The 19,739-nt window shown below is 43.7% G+C and overlaps 1 protein-coding gene across 3 annotated transcripts in view; it reads right to left on the bottom strand.

Annotated features, from left to right (window-relative positions):
- Positions 1-19,739, bottom strand: part of plxna2 (plexin A2) — a 165,654-nt gene that overhangs the window by 48,168 nt on the left and 97,747 nt on the right. For all 3 annotated transcript variants that reach the window (XM_044038260.1, XM_044038261.1, XM_044038259.1), the window contains exons 6-13: positions 16,710-16,833; positions 13,854-14,007; positions 11,281-11,377; positions 9,525-9,639; positions 8,257-8,457; positions 7,379-7,475; positions 6,831-7,030; positions 622-773 (exon numbers count right to left, since the gene is read on the bottom strand). In XM_044038260.1, coding sequence (XP_043894195.1) covers positions 622-773; positions 6,831-7,030; positions 7,379-7,475; positions 8,257-8,457; positions 9,525-9,639; positions 11,281-11,377; positions 13,854-14,007; positions 16,710-16,833 — 1,140 coding nt within the window. The remainder of the gene's footprint in view (positions 1-621; positions 774-6,830; positions 7,031-7,378; positions 7,476-8,256; positions 8,458-9,524; positions 9,640-11,280; positions 11,378-13,853; positions 14,008-16,709; positions 16,834-19,739) is intronic.

Genomic DNA, 19,739 nt, shown 5'->3' with positions numbered 1-19,739 from the left:
CAGCATTTAACGTAATGTATGCACAGCGTGGGACAATTAGGGAGGTAAACACTAGTAAACACACACAGCTGTTGTGGGATTGTTGCTGACTCGATGAGCTACATGGAGAGAAGTGTGCTAGTGTGCTGCAGGGGGAGAACAGCAATGTCACGGCCAGACTTTCTGGACCTGCTCCAGTCTTCATCAAGGCAGAGGTAGAGCGTCTTTTTCTCACAATCCATATAATGTGGTGTATAGTGAGGAGATTTGGAACGGATTATAATCCACACATAATACGGTTTTGTCATTATGAAGTGATTTCATGACGCCAATCAAGTAGCAAGTTGTACTGCTTACAATACAGTGGAAGATAATTAGCTGGAAATATTCCCATAAACGGTCCAGTTATGGATTATTTTCATTTGGCAGAAACTGAAGAGTTAATCATTTTTTAGGTGTACATTCACATGATTGTATGAGATGCGGTCGGGTCTACATAGGTTCTCCAACACATTTGAACGGAAAAGGTAAAGTAAGGGATATTCAACGTGCCACTTCACCAACAATTGCTAAACTTGAGCAACATATTACAAGTTCAACTGCATTAAAAATGCTCTAGAGTTTCCTATTTGTGTGACTTACTGTTCGGCTATGATGTAGCCCTCCTCTACAGGCGTACACCTCACTCCCGCCACCTCCACATTGCCCACCATGTCCGAAAAGGCCAGCCCGAGGTTTGTGCCATGGATGGTCACCCGTGTGCCTCCTTCTGGGGGTCCAGCCACCGGGGTCACCTATAGTGTTTAAACAAATAGCCAAAGTCAGGGAGAAAGTTGAAGCCGGTGTGTGAAAAGTGACGTTGAAGGTTTTTTTTTCTTCCCCCCCCTTCAGTTATGAACCTGTCGTACTGAGATTATAAATGCACACAGTTTTCTGTGGATGCTCAAGGGTAAATGTGCTCTTTCAGTCAAGGTGGCTGTAAAAGCAATTAAGAACACTCCCCATGTCTGCATCCAAGGATGTTAGAACACGCCACGCGTAACTGTGCCAAGAGCATGCTTTACTCACAACAGAAGGGCGGTAGCATGTCTTTTATGGCTCTTTCAGCAGAAATATGGCATCACATTCAAACACACTCAATCAAACATGAAGATCAGACTCATCTTCCTAAAACTCCTTCCTCTCGTCTATTCAACTGTAAATGGGATGAAAGAATCGTCTCAATAAAAACTACGGAAGCTTTATTAACGGTCTAATTTTGCCTGCCCCAAATCTACTGCTGTTGCCATGGATAATAAATCTAACAAGGGGCCACATTAATGCTAAGTGCAGACCCCCTATTCATAAAATACAATATGGCTGCCCAGCATGACCTTGGCACAGGGTGGCACACTGCCTTCTGTGCTGCAGAACCCTGTTGAGCCTCCCACCTTGGCCATCATCCAGCCCTTTAACAGAGGAGAAGAGCAGTCGGATGAGGAGGAGGAGGAGGAAAACAGAGTGAGAGCAGAAAGTTTGGGGCAAAATATGAGGAGGGAGATAAAGATCAAGAGTGTGGTGTTTGGTGGACAGAGACACGGAGGAGGGTAAAAGGGAGGCGAGGACTGTCGCTTTGCTTTGTGGGGCTGCAATGTCAACAATCGATACGCTATTACTGGCCAATGCAGGGCGGAGGGGACAACACCAACAGTTAGTTGTGCCCACTTACTGAGCTGCAAAGTGCCATGTGATAGTAACCCTTTGATCGGTGCTGCACACTGCAGCGTCCCTGTGGGACTCTGACATCGTAATCTAGATTCAGTGGACATTAATTGCTCTGGATGTAAAGTAAGTGTGTCACTGCGGCGCCTGAAGGATCTGAATACATGAATCTTTTAGCACTGCTTGGGCATGCATGGTATGGGGACGGTTGGGGGCAAAAAACATAATGGCTAAATATATCCATGTCGGGCATTGGCAGCAGCTATCTGAGTAGACTTGGTCATGGTTACATAAGCAATGAGAGAGAACAGGAGAGGGGAGGAGGAGGAGGAGGAGGAGGGGATTGGGGACTGTAACTATGTGAGTGAAAAAATAGAGAGAAGATAAAAAGTAAAGGGCCAGGAGAAAAGAGGGCAGAAAAAAGATTGGGATGAGCAGCAGAGGGGATGTGGATGCCACTCTGATAATTCCTATCAGCCATGATGGATGACAGGTGAGGCAGCGGTGGGGACAGGACGGTGAAGCGGTATCACAGATGGGTCCGCTAAAAGCTTGGGAGACTTCCTCTTGCTGCCCTTGAGGCTGAGACGGAACCCTTCCCACAGTGGACCGAGCACAGGAAGACGGTCTAATCCATGCATGAAACACATTTGACTGAGCTCCCCACTGGCAGTTGATTCATGAGTGGACCACAGAAAGAAAAAAAAGATGGCACTTCAAAGGCTCACACCACTGAAGTCTGTAGGCTGAGGAAACAGAGGAGGTGTAAGAGAAGTGCTGCTCTTTGTCTCTGTGACTGTATGTCTTACACAAACAAAAGGCACAAATCTACAACTGTGTGTAAACCAGAGCCTAGTGACTTTACAACGCAGAGGGAAGCTACTGCAGTCATGTACTGCAAATGACCTTTAAAGGGGTGGAGCATGCCTTTATATTTCAGTGCAACATCCTCCTCTTTGCATCTCTTTTCCTTCTTTTGATTTCTGTCTTTCATCACCTCCCCTCTCTCGGGCTAGTTGATACACCCTCTTCCTCTGAGTATCCCACTTGCTTGTTTGACCGTACAGAGGCAAAAGGAAAAGGAAGCATCATTGGACATGCATGCACACCCTGCCATCCTCACTCACCCATTCCCACCCAGTACTGCCATGCCATGCTCCCAGTGTAATCCTGTTAGGAGCAGTGCTGCTACCCGCCTGGCATTGTCACACTGTCAATAGAGAGTAATCTCCAGCAAACAGCCAGTCAGCTTCTATGTCGCACTCTCTGCTCCCACTTCCCAACTCCCTCTGGTGTAATCTATCACTCTGCAGCTCTCGGGATCTGAGCATTGGCCATTTACCAGCACATTTTCCTTACACATTCTATAGGATTAGGCCACAACACTGAAATAAGGGAGAGATAACTTCATTTGATGACGAGAGACAGGAAGTTCCAGGAGAAAAAAAAAGAGAAGATGATAATAATGTGCAAAAGAAAAAGAAAAATGGTGGAGCATGTTTTGTGTGAACAGCCTGGGGAAGTCTCAGTGTGAGGTGTTGACTTATTCCACTGGAGGAAGTTATGTTAATGCAGCCGTGGCTAAACTCAGTATACAACAGAGCGGAATACTCGTCCAGTGTCGCCTTCAGGCTGTGTCACTGTAACTACAGTAGCTGACTGAGCTGAATGGCATTATATGAGACAATTGAGCAATAAATAAACCGTACAGTATCAACATGTTTACAGTCTATTCTTCATCCTAAAACTATAATATACTCATTTATTACAGGAGGAGTTTATCAGTGGGACACTCCCGGAATTACTCTCCACAGCCAGATAGTTTGCTTTTGAAATTAAACAGCCCTTGATACAAATTATGAGCTTGCCGCTAATCTCTTTGTCTCTGGACTCTGCTCAGACTAATTTGAGCATGTCACATTCAATTGTGAGCAGCAATTAATGGACTTGATAAAAGCCCCCAATGATCACTTGTTCCTGAACAAACCACATCCTAAATACTTTATGGAGTCTTAAACGCCTTGTAGCTGGGAAAGAGATATGGGTTGTGATGAGAAGGAGGTTTTAGCGCATTAAAACGGGGGCGGAAAAAGACGTCGAGATGGGGCATATTTGCGGGGTATGGATTCTCACATGGGTATGCATGATGCTCTGCGTTTGAATGGGCCATTTCTAGGTCAAAAAATGTGCGGTATATGGAAGCGCTTCACTCCATTTCAGGTGATTGCGTGTGACGTTGTGTATTCGAGCCATCATGGGAATCTCAGGCTTTAAACAGAAGTCCCGAGCCTCTGGTGGTGACAGAAGTATACTCGTCCCCGTCTTCTTCATCCTCTGTGTTAATTCATTCATTCATTAATCATCTACTGCTTTATCCTCCACATGAGGGTCATGGGGGGGCGGTGGTGCCAATCCCAGCTGACATAGGGTGAAAGGTGGTGCACACCCTGGACAGGTCAGCAGTCCATGACAGGGCCACATAGAGACAAACAACCACCCACTCTCACGTCTATAGTCAATTTAGAGTGCCCACTTTGCCTAATCCCTAAATCTTCATGTTTATGGACTGCGGGAGGAAACTGGAGAACTCGGAGAAAACCCACGCACACACGGGGAGAACATGCAAACTCCACGTAGAAAGTTCTGACCAGGTCCAAAACTTAGGTACACTACACCAACCATATGGCATTGCGGTGTTCTCCGCACCAAATCATAGAAAAGTATTGCTTAGTGTTGATAAGTATCAGTAATAATAAGCAGTATCAATATTAGTATTGGTAACATTCATTGATCCCTAGTAAAATACAGACCGGCATACACAATCCCCATAGTGAGAATCCCACATTTTCTCCTCCCTTGAGCAGCAGCGAGATCGTTGTATTAACTGTCAACGTCACTCTTTGCTGTACTGCAAACTCATACACAAGCCACAGCCAAAGCCTATTGAGGGGATTCCTTTCATGTGCTCGTCCAACTCCCAGCTTCATTTGATGTTGTTCCCTCTGCTGTTAGCAGGGGCTTACATCTCTTCAATATTAATGGCCAATGGTGGGAGGCACCATGGTACTTAATAGAAAAACATTCATTATTCAATAGGCCTATCTTTGGGAAGGCACAACTACTAATGTGCTAGTATGTATACAAATCAACTCGTGATGGGGGGGCTTTTGGTGATACAATCAAATCCAAATTTATTAATAAATTCAGCCCACCACTGGGAAGTCTGCTTCTTAAAGAAAATGTAATCACCGAGAAAAGAAGGAGGGGTCGGGTGCGGCACAAAGAACCGCTCACTTAACCGGGAATGAAGAGGAGAATATTTATGTGTCATTGTGTGGTGTTAGTACTCATGTGGAGGGTCTAAATAAATCCAGAGTTGTTTTTTTTTTCCAGACAGTCCAAAGGGGCTCCATTTCTCTTTTCTTCTCCTTCCCATCTTTCGTTCTTTCCACCGCTTCATGGTTCAGGTTCCTCCCTGCTCTGTTCTTTGTGCTTTCTCTTACCTCACTTCACCTGACTCAAACTCTCCACCGCAACTTATTTTAAACTGTCAGACTTAAAGACAAGATGAACCCTGCGACACTGGCTCTTTCTAATATCATTAGTCACTGTTGTTTGAAGCATTCGCTGATCATTTAAAGCCTGTGTTGTAACTGTGTGTGACTCACGATGTCTACTGCTCCATCAGTACAAGATTTTCTGCATTTCCCAGAACCCTCAGCTCAACCCTGGTTGTAATGGAACAGTTACTCAAATAAAACACAAATAATGACCAGCACTTTCACATACTCTACGCATTATGTTGAATTTAAGTGTTTTCCTGAATACCTCGATAATGGGATAATGGGACCTGGTGGGCTGCTGGTAGCCTTGGCAATCACATACAGTGATCATATGAAAGATTGGCAGAGGTTTGTCCTTGTGGATGGCCCATTTCATGACAGACAGTGATATATATATATATACATACATATATATGTATATATATGTATATATATAGATATATATATGTATATATATGCATATATATGTATATATGCATACATATATATATATATATATAGGAATAGGGTTAGAAGATAGAGAACTAAAGAGTTCTATACTATAGAGGCAAATTATTATCAGCTTATTTGAGGACAGTATGGCAAAACAATTAACCAAGTTGTGAACGTCACTTTTTAATTGGCTGTTGGAGTCAGATGCGTGTGGTAGAGGAGGAGGAGGGTCTGGTTGGTTAGCCACAATGCACTGGTGCGTTACCAAGCCTAATTAAACAGTATGTCCCCCTGTGACAGCAAGTGTACCAGGCCAGAACAAGAAAAAGCCGGAATAAGCAAAGGTCCACTTAAGGAACAGCAAATAAGCATTTCCAGGTCATGAACCCTATGCTGCTGAGGACATCATGCTTTGGGGTGTGTTGCTGTAATGACCAAGAAGACTCCAAGAGTGGGATGAAGCGCAAAGGACACACTACACAAACACACACACACACACAACTCTCCTTGTCTTTAAAGCCAAATACGTCTGTGTCCAGTGTGGAGGTGTGGCTAGGTGGGTATTTTGGGGCCATTAAATAAATAAATATGACAATAATTCAGATTAATGTGAGCATCTGAGCGCAGAACATACAGCCATACAAGTATATAAACAATCATACACACTGATGGTGAAATACATTACTTAAGATGTAATAGTGAGCTTAGGACCCCTTAGGAGCTTCCTTAAAGTTAATTCTCATTCTCCCGGAGTCCCATAAAGTGCAGAGTAGCAGAGCAGGTTCTCATGTTAGTAGCCCTCAATGCAAATTCAATATTTCACTGCTTCTGTAGGACCTTTGTGTGTTTTTAAATGACACTAAGCAAGATTGATCTGAGACCAGTGCTATAAAGAAAACACTTCATGTCTTCAACAATGTCATTTACAGTATGCAATGAACTGCCGACGCCACCACCCATGGCGACTTATCAACCTGTTAGCTTCCTTCAGACTAGAATCGACTGGATGTCCCACAATCCAGAAACCTGATCCCTGAAAAACCAGGATGAAAAAGCTGCAGCAAGGTAGCTCATTATTGCACATTGATTGGAACTGTGTGGGCAGGCAGGAAGGAAAGAAGAAAATAAAAACCCCAGAGGATTATGGGTACTGACCTCTGTTATGCGTGGGTTGGTGCACTTGACATTCTTGCTGGACAGGTTCAGCCAGCGGGTGGTGTAAGGGTTGATGAGAGGGCAGTGGTGCCGTAACGTACACCTTCCCTCTCCACTGCACCAGCCACACTGGAACTTCCTCTGTGCCTTCAGACACATGCCACAGCTGTCTCGCTGCGCCGCACACTTATAAAGGTGCACTGTGGGCATACAGGAAGTGCTTTGAATACATTTGAATCACAAACTACTGAAAAAAACTACCTACGTACAGTATATGGTGAGAACTTTTATTTAATTAAAACCGATTGTGGGTCTACAGTGAGTAAAATATCCCCTCAGGCTATTACGTCTTTTAATATTCAAATAAAATACTTTTAGAAACCCGTAATTAAGGCACAATATATAAATAGATACAGGCACACTGTCTCAAACTCTGCTGCGGGAAAAAAAACAAAACAATATCTAAGTGTGAAGATTTTAGGATTCAATTTTAGTTTAGAAAGTGATACATTTTTCCAGCACATGTGAGCAGCATCTCTTGTTTTTACCTTGAATATTCTCTGGGTTATCAATAATGAAGTTGCCATTCCAGACCACTGAGAAATCCACTGGCAGCTCACTGATCTTCATTCCCTCGTACAGATACTGGAAGGGGGAGAGGAAAAGCGATAGAGAGAGAGAGGAGGGAAAAGATGGAGAGATGGTGGTGAAGGTGGAAATGAGAGCAGAAGAGAGGACAGATTTAATGGGAGGTCTGGGGATTATAATCCCCATAAGACCTTGTAGATACAGTACTGTGCCCTTCCAGTGTTACTCCACACTTACATCATCTTATCATCAGAGAGCTGACAAAGTGGGAAACCACAAGAAATCGGAGAGATGGGCAGAGGCTTGAACTTCCCTTATAGTCTGTAGAGATTCTATCCTTAGTTGCCTCCTGTGCCCTTAATTCCAGCCTCACTTTCATTGTGCGAGTTTGTGACTGTGTGTGTGTGTGTGTGTGTGTATGTGTGATGGACAGAGAGACAGAGAGAGAGAGAGAGAGAGAGAGAGAGAGAAAAAGAGAGTAAAATGTGAAAATGTGTTTGTGGGTTCCACTGAGAATATACTACGGAAGTCGGTGCATGCTTGACTGGAGGGCAGAGCTCTGCTGCAGTCTTCTCCAGTGTAATTACCTAAACTGCATCTGCTGTGTCTCCACCGACTAAATGACACATACACATACACAAACACACAATTACAAACACTGAGTGGCAACGTGTAGCATATAAGTATGATGCTTTTACCCTTCAGACTATAATAGAACCAATTGAATTACAAACATGGAGCTTTTCCTACGTGTGCAATGGCTACTCAAATAATAAACGACTAAAATAAAACTTTATGTATATGTGTACACAAAAGAAGCCAATTACAACAAACCTACCGAGCTGTTTTGACACTGCACACTCGAGCTGTTGAAGCGCAGGGCAGTAACTCTGTGACTGACACCCTGGATGTGGAGGACACACTCGTAGCCTCTCTGGCCAGACTGAGGCTGTGGCAGGTTCTTGGCCTTCAGGGTGATAGGCTTCACCTCTCCTGCTGGGATCAGAATCTCCTCAGATCGCACCAGCTGGGGACAATCCTGGAGGACACAAGAACAGGACAGAGAGCACATGTCAACTCTGGCAAATACCCAGAGCTTTAAGGCGACAAACAAGATAAAGAGGAGCCACAATTCCACGGTGAGAGTGATGAACGAGAATGGCAGAAGTAGCGATGAAACGCGATAAGTGATATGTAGTCATTTACAAGTGACTCTTGTGACCTTGCAATGCTCTGAGCTGTTGGAACAACTCACTAGACTCAGAATGATTAAAAATTAATTTGATTTAACTCGATTCTAATTCCGTAACACTAAACCGGATCGCACTATAAGTGACCTCAGTGCGCTAAAAACCAAGACCGTACAATATTACGGTGAGACATAACTGGTCTCACAATGAGCAATCACTTGGCAACAGCTGAGAGAAAAACTCAGTTGGGTTGAAAAGAAATAGGTCAATTCTCTTTGCAATGTAATGTGAAAGCAATATTGGCATCAAGAGAGCTATTACAGCAACATCACCCCGAATGGCCTTTTTACATCAATAAGTCCTGTCAGATGGATTATTTTAAGTGCTTATTGACACGGAGATACATACATACTGTATGTTGAAGTAAATCTAATTAACAAGTTGTATGTAAGGAACAGACTGATGGTCACTGGATTAGTTCTTGGAATTCTGTTTGGAAGTAAACGTGCAATCAAATATCCAAGTAATGTCTGTGTTTTTAGTCAAACCTACACACAGGCGTATCTCCAGCCATTTGCATGTAGTGCACTTGATGGACGCGGTCAGAGTGACCCTGTAATATGTCACTGTTAAAACACAGTGAGCCCCGTAATTCTAGACCTAACAGACTGCTAACTGCTATGGCAGACCACAAGAGCTCTGAATGAGAAACGCCACTATGGAAACAGAAGAGTTTATACGGCTGTCTTTCTCAAGACACGCCCTGAGGCTTTACACCGTGCTGGAACACAGAGCAGGATGCACGGTGGAGTACATTAAAAAAAAAAAGGAAGAGGAAATATGAGGGGAGACGGGATGAAAAAAGAAAGTTTTGCTGGTAAACTTGTGTGTGTGTGTGTGTGTGTGTTCTACCCACCTCTGAAGCGTTGACCCGTCCCTCCTGGAAGGAACAGCTGGAAGGGTCGTGGGTGCACAAGTTGCGGTACTTGCACCAGTGGCATCGGAAGGCGCTGTTCACACACGACAGACACCTGCGTGGACACACGTGCGGAGTGAGCGAGAGTAATGGAAAAGGCAGCGCGGTCAAGGAGGGGACAGCAAGATTGCCAAAGTGCGGGGGGGAGGAGGAAGTGCCACGAAGGAAATAAGCTCAGCTCCCAAGAGGGAACCTGCTGTTGTTGTGCCCTTGCAGTTGGCAAAACCTCTAACAGTTCGTGGGCCAAATTCTCCCTGCTATATATTAACACTGTGTGCAGTGTGTGAACAAGAATCTGAATCGGACAGAGGACAAGACTGAGAGGACGAACTTCATGATTCATAAGGACAAACAGGACATTGGCACAGTTTGAACCTGCAATTACCATTCGCGCGGCATTGTTTGTGTGTCACTGTGACGACCATCTGTTAGGTGTTGTGTGTGTTTGCGTGAATGTATTCATGTGTTTACGTATTTGTTACCTCTTTGGGGACCTTTCCTAGCATGCACACTTGACCACTAGTCGTCATGGAGACCAAGAACCTGGTCCTAAAGAGGCAGAGCCTCAATTCTTGTTGTTCGGTTAAGGTTAAGGTTATAGTAAATGTTTGTGGTAACACTTTGTTTAAGCTGTTCAAATGAATGAAAGTCAGTGTCCTACGAAGAACAGCTGAACAAACCTGTGTGTGTGGGAGGGTGCGCTTGTTTGTTTGTAAGCAGTCATGAACAGTTGTTGCACACTCGCTCAAGTTAAATATTCATCGGTGCAAAAGCCTGGGCGGGGTCTATGGCAAGGATTCAGAAGAGTGCGACTGATTCATCTTCAGCAAAACACTGCACACACCAAATCCAAATCCAATCTAATTTTATTTGTATACCAAACTTGTGCAGCCATCCGCCTCGGCCGGTTACAGTGAAAGGAAAAGATGGGGTTACAGAGGAGAAGTGGGGGTAAAAGTGAGGATTGTCGTGATATTTTTTACAGTGTAGAAGTGTTGTGAGTAAAGAAACATGAGGAGAAAAAGAACACAAGTTATTCTCAAGTGTGTTTTTAAGGTTATGGTGCGACATTAACTGGTTATGATAAAGGTTTAGGGATACGGAATACTGTGAGATGCAATATTGCCTGCTTGTGTCTGACAAAATGAAACAATAGATGTTTTCATATCGCGGGGGATAGCGACAGAATAGCACGGCACGCAACCGTTTCTGCACCCCCCCCCCGCTAATGTCCCTGCTGTGCTGCCGTTTCACTCCCGCTCTCCATTCAGTTACTTCCTAAATCGACAAGGTCTTTGGATCTCAGACAAAGAGAATTTGCCTCACTGGAATGATGAAAGCGGGAGCAAAATCAACGGCTGTCACTGAAATCTCCAATCCAGGGATTCAGTGCAACATCACTCAATCAGGGGCAAACATGTGAGGAGAAAACGAGCATTAAATCCCAGATGATGACCTATGATGGTAGAAGGCTCGGAATGTTTGAGAAGCAGGAACTTCCTGGGAGCCGTCAGTGATCACATTACATTACTCTTCACAGAGGATATTTTTAGGGGACGAGGGTCAGATGAGGTTAAGGGCAAACAATAACTAATTCCCAGAACATTGATTTAGTGGTTTTGTGCAGCAGGTCTGGAGGCATTGTTTTTGTTAATTAAAACAGAATGGATGGACTCAGAGAGAGCGAGATACTTACAGTTGGTGGACGCTGCAGTTGTAAAACTTGACCTCTGTGCTGATAAGCATCTGACCAGTCTCCTTAGAATTGAGTCTTAATTCAACACCTGACCAATCTGAAAGAGATTTATTAGACACTTTTTCATTATTACATTATTAATCGTTCCTTTCTTGGCGTTATTTGTCGTTGCCATGAACAGCAACCACAAATCTAACACGGGTGAGCTTGTTATGTTTATACTTAACATTACTGTGCTGCTGATGTCACGTATACTCGCATGTATTGCACCATATTACACTGAGCACAGTGCATGCGAACCAAATTACAACGAGCATTACTTGCGAAAGTATGTGTGAACAAAAATTAGCAATTTCCAGCCTCACAAACAATGATTACATCTGATCAAATTTAGTTTTCCCTGCATTTTGCAGAACAGATCTGGCTGCGCTTCTGTTCTCTGCGAAAAACAACCTCTTATCTCCTCCCCAAGGGAATACAGACTCCATAAATATGTGTGGTGTAGTGTGTGCATGTGTGTAGAGCAGCCTGGATTTTAGTTGACATTCAGTGTGTAGGAGGCTTGAATGACCCTCCGTGACCCGTTCTCTCAACAGCACCTGTTGGGAATCAGGCTCCGTTTCAACAAAAGTCTGTATATGCAGCTCATGGCTGACTTCTACCACTGTGCATTTGTCTCACAAGAGCTGGCAAACAAAGTAGTGCAGAGTTCCTTTCCACACAAAACCCAGGATTTCAGAGAAGAGTGTCAGCTATTTTCTTTAATTTCAAACTCTACGTCAGTCTAGTGCCCTCAGAGTTTCATCCAAACCTCAACTACCTCTCCTCTCCTCTCCTCTCCTCTCCTCTCCGCTGTACAATAAGTGTTGATGTGCAACAGATAGAAAGGCTTTGCCAGGGGACGGAAGACGGAGTAGGATTGTCGGGAGGTCAGGAGGAAGTGGCCCCCGAGGGAATGGACACTGAGCAAAATTGGAGGTATAAAAAGCACGGAGAGGCAACAAAAGAGGATGGAGGAACAAGGAAGATGGCCAATTGTTGGGAGGAGGGGAAGAGAGATAGATAGATGGATGGATGGATGGACGGAGGGATGGGCAGCTAGATGGATGGAGGAAAGGCTTACAGGGGGGATTGGTTGACATTTGCCTGGGGGAGAACATTCATATTAGTGCCTGATGCACCACTCCCCATGGGAGCTCTGGGCAAACAGGACTGCCATTTACTCAGAGGTTGGAGGATTTACCAAACCCCCAAAACACACAGTCATTTCCACACATGGCACATGATATATTATTCAGGATGTTTGTCTTTGTCACCCTGCAGCCATCTTGGCTGGCAAACAACAGGTATCTATTGTCAAGCGAATGGTGTTAGTATTCATAATGATGTTTATGATTGCAAATAAATGAATGCCAGGATCATGGTGGTATATAATGATGGAAATAGATGGAGGAATGCTTGAAAGGTCATGAGATTTTTATGAATACTACATTTGAGGTGATTAGCATTGCTATGTTTTCTTTTCAAGCACTCAGCGGAAAAGTTTTGCTCAACGTTGGAAATGCAGAGTTATACTCTAGATCAGTCATTACTGCCCCTGGTGGGCTGTGTAGTGAGTATACTGACCATTTATAGTCTTTGTTTTGTACCATTTGTACCACTTAATTTTAAAAAAATGAGGTTAATTGAATTATATCTTGAGTAAACAACCATCTACTCTCACACCTATGGTCCATTTAGAGTGTCCAATTTACCTAATCCCCATATTGCATGTTTTTAGACTGTGGGAGGAAAAGGCAAGAGTGCTAACCGCAACACCATGTGTGCACCGTGTGGCCCACCTTGAGTAAACGCAACAAATGGATATTAAGTAAACAACGAGTATTACTTTAATGACTTAGATATGCAGAGGTGCAATTCAAATTGTAAATGTTATATAAATAAATATAGGTGTATATAAATAGGTATATAAATAAAATAAAATAAAATAAAATAAAATAAAATAAAATAAAATAAAATAAAATAAAATAAAATAAAATAAAATAAAGCAAAGTAAAGTAAAGTAAAGTAAAGTAAAGTAAAGTAAAATAAAATAAAATAAAAATAAATAAATAATTGAGGGTCTATAATGTTATTTTTTTCCCAAGTATTTATCACGCAGTACATTATCAAACTGAAAACCACTTCCCTGCCCCTCGACCACGCTCAGGCACTAACCCAGCTGATTGAACCTGCATGTTAGACCATCACCTGGTCCAATATCAGGGCAGTAATGTAGTGAACTGCGGCTCAGCCACAGGCTGGGGCACCACAATCTAATCATCCATCAGCTCTAATGGGGCCCGGCCTTGTGTGGAGCACACTTTGCAGCCACAGCTGATTGTGCATCAGTGGGGGCTTGTTGTGTAGATGGCGGCTGCTTAAATTAGAAGTGTTGAATCAATAAAGATGTTTTAGAGTGTGCACGAAACAGCTAGCTCAGAGTAAAGGTCCATTCTAGCTGCCGCCGTCAGATTAGTCGACACTACAAATAATTCTTTTTGTGTATGTGACAGTCTGTTGGCTGTAGATACCTTGGTCGGTGGGGATGAGGGGGACGTCCTTGGCAGCAGGAGACACACAGAGAATCTGGTTGCCATTGACCTGCCCATCTACCTCCGTCAGGTTGCCAAAGGAGCAGGTGATGCCCGCAGAAAGGTCCGGAACATCGCTCACCTTCACCAGCAGCTGGACATGGGGTGAGGGACATAGCCATAGTTTGTTAAACACAGCAGTTGGGTAGGGATTAACACATGCCTAATTTAAAAAGACACATTACTGGTCAATGCATGTGATGACGCAACAGCAGTGTTGGCCACTCGGTAATGTATTACTGTAATATTAATACTTTACCCAGTAGCAAGTAGTTTAAGGGATTACAATTAAAAAACAGTAATAACATTACATATGTTAAGAAAATATAAGGTAAATTATTACTTTCTAAAGGAGTAATATGAAGTAAGTTAATGGAATAAACAATTTGAAAATACAATTTTTCAGAAATACTACCCCTATTCTAGTGATAAATCCAAATTGGTGAAGTATTCCTTTAATTGTTATTACTCTTCTCCTTGTCTCAGCACAGAGCACACAGTGAAACTACAGTGTAACTATTTACAAACCAAGTAAAATACACGGCATAAGAAACATTTGACATAAAAGTACATCAGCATTAAGTGTCACAGTGCATGTATGAGTGTTCTTAATTCATAATTGATTGTCTCAAGTGGTCATGGTGGCGGGAATGAAGGAGTTGCAGTACGTGTTTTTCTTAGCATAAAAGTGACGCTTTACTTTACATAAGCGACAGAACTATTGGGAAAAATCTTAATGTAAAAATGTAGCACATGCAACAGCGAGAGAGAAAAAGGCTCAAACTAGAAAGAAGAAAAGAACATTGCTGCAGGCAAGGCTGTCTATCCAAATGTTGCTGTGCCTTAAAATTGTTATCAGCAGCATAATAAGACCATGCTTGGATCTTAATATTTTATTTGAGCGTAGAATATACCATTACAATGTTAAAGACTGACATTGATTCAGTCAGTGGTTAATATATGGTGCGAAGCCGCATAAAAGGAAGTTGGGAGAAAAAAAAACAGACCACTTGGGAAATTCTATTACATATAGAATCACAAAGCACTCCTGCTCGCTCACTAATTCACACACGACGTGCAGAATATATGCATTATACCACACACACGCAGACAACACAGAAAGAGGCGTTTGAAGTCATTCTCTGGAGAGCAGTGACACCGGGGCTGAAGCATTCAGCTGTTCTGCCTATAAATAAATGCATTCAGCGCACTCAGGGTGTGTGATGTGGCTCTCCAGCCAAGTGAGGCAGCCTGGATAATTATCACCATGGCATTTCACAGCCTTGTTCCATTAGCTGTTATTTTTGGGCCATGCCGTTTGAAGTTTCTCTTTGTTTTATCTGCCTCTCACTAAACACCGCAGGGCTACTGGGACAGGCGAGGCAGCTGGGTAGCTTAAATGTAGGCCCTTTTCAAGAGATGCTGACTGTCTCAGTAGATGACTACACTGCCTCCCTCGTTAGTCGATGGTATATCCATTGAGAGGACGGATGATTTAGTTCCTCTCCTCTCTGCTGAGGACCTCTTGGCTTTCGCTCTTTTAGTTTCACCGCGTCGCAGAGGTTGTTGATGACAACAATCACAGCAATCAATGTCTTTTGTTCCCGGAAAGTCCCAGAGTAAACTGTCATATTAATTACACACAGACACTCGTCTTCTTAGGACACTTCCACTCATGTGGACAGCCTTAACAGCGTGCCACCCCTCTCCTTAACTGAACCACAGTTCAAATCCTGGCCCTAAACCTCCCCAGAAATGAAGTTCTGCATCATCAGGACCAGGTTTTGCTCTCAATGAGACAAGGTCAATGTTTATGACAGAAAAGTACACACGCTCTTTTTGTTCTCCAGCGATGATGATGATGATGATGATGCTGAGGATGACAGTAGTGACTGTATTGGCTGGTCTAATTAGTGGCAGAGGAGTTTTAACAGAGGAGATTTGATTCCTTCCTCTGCATTTCTGCGTCTCACAGTGCCCATATGAAAAGGCTGCGTTGTCATGGCGATAGCGGTCTGCCTCTGTGGAATTTGAGGACGGTTCAATGAGATGACCCTATTGCTTTTAGGGCTGACATGGAAATAAACTATCTGCAAACATGTTGTCTGATAAGCTGCTGTTTTGTACATCTGACAATAGGGCAAGGTTTACCGGGAGGAGGGGCTAGTTTGAGGGTGTGATATCATGTGGTGAGTCACTGCCACAGCTTCAGGCACACACACAGTTGTGCCTTACTCATTATTTTTTTTATTTTTTTCATGATCAACAATTAGTGCCGTCAAACACAAATCGCCCTGCAAAGAATGAAAAGTACATTTTATCCACACATGCACATAATGCAGCATCTACCAGACCTTGGACAGGCAGGGCCTTTCACTTGTGCTCTGTCTGCCAGTTCTCGCTCAGTCTAATGTGGAAATACAGCGCCGTACTCAGCTGCACTTGGACAACTTTAACACCTACACCTCCACCCACTCAAACATGTCTTGGCACACATATTAACTGCTCTGCATCAAGTGAGCATATGCACACTGAAACGCCCACGTAAAGCTCTTATGAACCTTCCCATCCAATGTTTATGCATCAACCACAATCAAGGCTAACAAACTGCTGTGTGAGATCATTTAGAATGTTCTGCCTCTGCGCGTGGGTTGGGAATATGCAGATTTTCGGCCTGTTATGGAGATCATCTTTCACTGTGATTTGTGCGAGCAGCGGGTGAGTTTGCAGGAGTTGCAGGCATTTCTGTGTGTGAGCACACCGTCCCCGCGCACGCGTGCGTCTGTGCAAACTTACAGGTACGCTGGGTTCTGACACCGCAATGCTGTCTGGGTACACCGTGGCCTTCACACACTGGTTGAGAGACGCGGCGAAACGATACGGCTCATCTGCGCGCTCACACCGGTTCCTCTGAGAGCAGCTGAGCAGAAAGGAGAGGGAGGGAGCAGAGACAGAAAGAGGGTTAGTGATATTTGTTTTCCACCTAAAAATAAAACAGAGGCTACCAAAGCTTTTACAGCACTTAGGGGAAAAAAAAGCTTTTAAAAGGAAGTTATAATAAAGTGTAACAGGAGAAAACTGCATGGGTGAATATGATTAAAGTTATAACGTTATAATGGAACATATGTTTTCAGATCCAACTACTGGACAGTGTATGGATAGTAGTGTGACTTTTGATCAACGACTCAATAATGTCTTCACAGACCTTTTCCTTCTTTGTTCCTCTTGTTCCTCCACCATTATTTTTTTGTTGATTTGGCCATAAATGTGACTTGCGCTACAGTCCTGCTATGTTACATCATTGTTAGCAGACGTTTCTTACTGAATAACATAAAACATAACGTGAAACAGTTTTACTTCATTGTTGGATTGCTCAAAAACATCAATTATGAAATTGACACTCTCTCCAGCGGCTTTCCAGTAAATACGAGTTACATAAACATGTCAGGAATGATGGCCTCCGGGAAACTGTACTCCCGGAAAACCACAGAAAAGTAAAGTGGTGCGCAAATGGAGTGGAAGCATTGCCTCCGGTGGGCGACGCACCGTGTTCACCATGAAGCCACAGGACTGAGCCTCACATGCCCCTAATCGACATATAATCGACATAACTGGTACAAATTATAAACCATATACTCATAAGAGACGCTAATAGTCGGATGGCACATCAAGTACCCTGCTACACCCCCACAATCCACATCATCCCTCATTACAACTCATCTGCTTATTAAAACTGTGTGTTTCCGCCATCCCATTACACCACAGGCACTCTGCCCTTACCCAGCCCAGAAGTGCAAGCTAACTAGCTGTCTGGTCATAGCAGCTCTAATTGGACACTGATGGGTCAGTTGCTCTCCATGGTGCTGATGTGCCACTGCAAGCTCTGCTGCCATTCTCCCTTGGCTGCTGCTAACTCTGTGTGTGTGTGTGTGTGTTTCTGGCATTCACACTGTCCTCAGTCCAAAACCTAGTCCTAATAAGGCAGAACCTCATGTCTGAGGAACTGGTTAAATGTATGGCTGTGTTTGAGTTGTGGTTAGGATTAGGCAGGTTCTGGCTAAGGTTAGGGACAACACTTTGTTTAGGCTGTCCAAATAATTAGAAGAAGAATGGCTGTGTGTGTGTGTGTGTGTGTGTGTGTGTGTATTTGGGCCCATATCATGTCTCTTTACCACACACTCTCACACATACCGACTTGAAGTTACATCTTCATCCACAGTCTCTCTGTGTGTAATTATGCTGTCTGAAGTTAAAGCCATATCTGACAGCCTCACATGAAGAGGCGCGCACACACACACACACACACACACACATAAGTGCTCCCTGGGGATTTTTAAGAGCAGGAAGGTGTGGAATTAATGTAGTAGTATGAGTCTCCCACTGGGAGAAGCGGGTGGGTGGGCAGTGCAAAGGGACTCTTTTTTTTCCATTTCTTAAAATTATAACCTGGTTCCCTCATTCAACACTCTGGGAGCTGTGCTAAATGTGACATGTACAATTTCTACTCCTGATATCAATTCCTTTTCATTTTCTGCATTTGACTCCATCACTTGGGCATATGCCACATTTTCTTCCCCTCATTCTTCTCTTTCTGTTCACGTCTTTTCTACTTTTGTCGCCGTTTTTTTTCACAAGTTAAAATTAGTACACCCTTATGAGCCGAGGTGTAACTCCACGTTGGCTAAGAAACTCAGTGCTTCCTTTCACGTCCACATTTGTAGGCACAAAATTATACTTAATGTGCTTTCAGGTGTGGGCTACTGTGACACAATGTTTTATGCATGTCTCTGAACCGTACAGGCACAGATACAAAAACCCCGCCTGGTCATTAACTGACAAAAAGCCCTGCATTGATTTTCTTCACTGGGATTTTTTTTTCTAAATAAAATTAATTTCAGCGGGGGAAGTAAAATTAAGGCGCAGCAATTGGGTGAGGCAGTGGGTTGGGAGGAGTGTAGGATGGCTGCTGTTGCCATGGTTCCAAGAGATGGCCATTATCTCTGTGTAGTTAGAAGCTGACCCCTTGCTTCTCTCATTAGCTGAAGTGCATGCCACTGGCTGTTGACTAGAATCCTGCCTTCCTCATATTCCCCCTTCTAATCTCCTCCTCTGTGCAGCCCCCACATCCTCCTGTCTGGCCTCGACCTGTCACTCAATGGCTTCACATGCTTAGAGCTCCATCATTGAAATTCCTGTGTGGAGGGAGCAGGGGCGGGGGGACTAACATGGAAAAATAAGGTGTTAAAAGAAGTGATAGGCAGAATGAATGTCTTTGTAACAAAAGAGAAACACACAAACAAGCTTGCATGCATATGCACAGACTGACAGTACAAATACATTCAGTCATTTCTGCCCGTCTCCTGTAATAAGCAGCTCATATCTGTTTCCCCTCGATCGGCCTGGGTGTTGTGCTCTTTAAGCCCTGTCCATGGTGCTGAAATATCTGCATGCGCCTCCATCATTACTCCTCACTGTCATGTGCAAGTCCACCGCAGGGTAAGGAAGTGGCAGTCACATTTTAATGCCCTCGTAAAAAAAGGTGAGCGGGTAAACAAAAACAAAACAAAACATGCACATACAAAGAAAAGCAAAGGCGTTTTCCTCCTGTGGCAGTCGGTTTGCACTGGTGCGTCATCTCATTCAGTAACCTACACTACATGTAAATGATGTGTAATGTGAGGCTGTCGATAGAAGCACTGTTTGAGGAGCAGGACGATGGTAGTATGGAGGTCACATCCCCGTGGGTCTGTTCCCCCAATGCCTGCTTTCTGATTCTTTTGCCCTCGACAGGCACGTTCAGTGTTAGTCTCTGCTGTGCCAAGCTTT

Source organism: Solea senegalensis, linkage group LG11, assembly GCF_019176455.1.
Source record: "Solea senegalensis isolate Sse05_10M linkage group LG11, IFAPA_SoseM_1, whole genome shotgun sequence".
NCBI lineage: Eukaryota > Metazoa > Chordata > Actinopteri > Pleuronectiformes > Soleidae > Solea > Solea senegalensis.
This window is presented reverse-complemented; position numbering and strand designations above follow the sequence as displayed.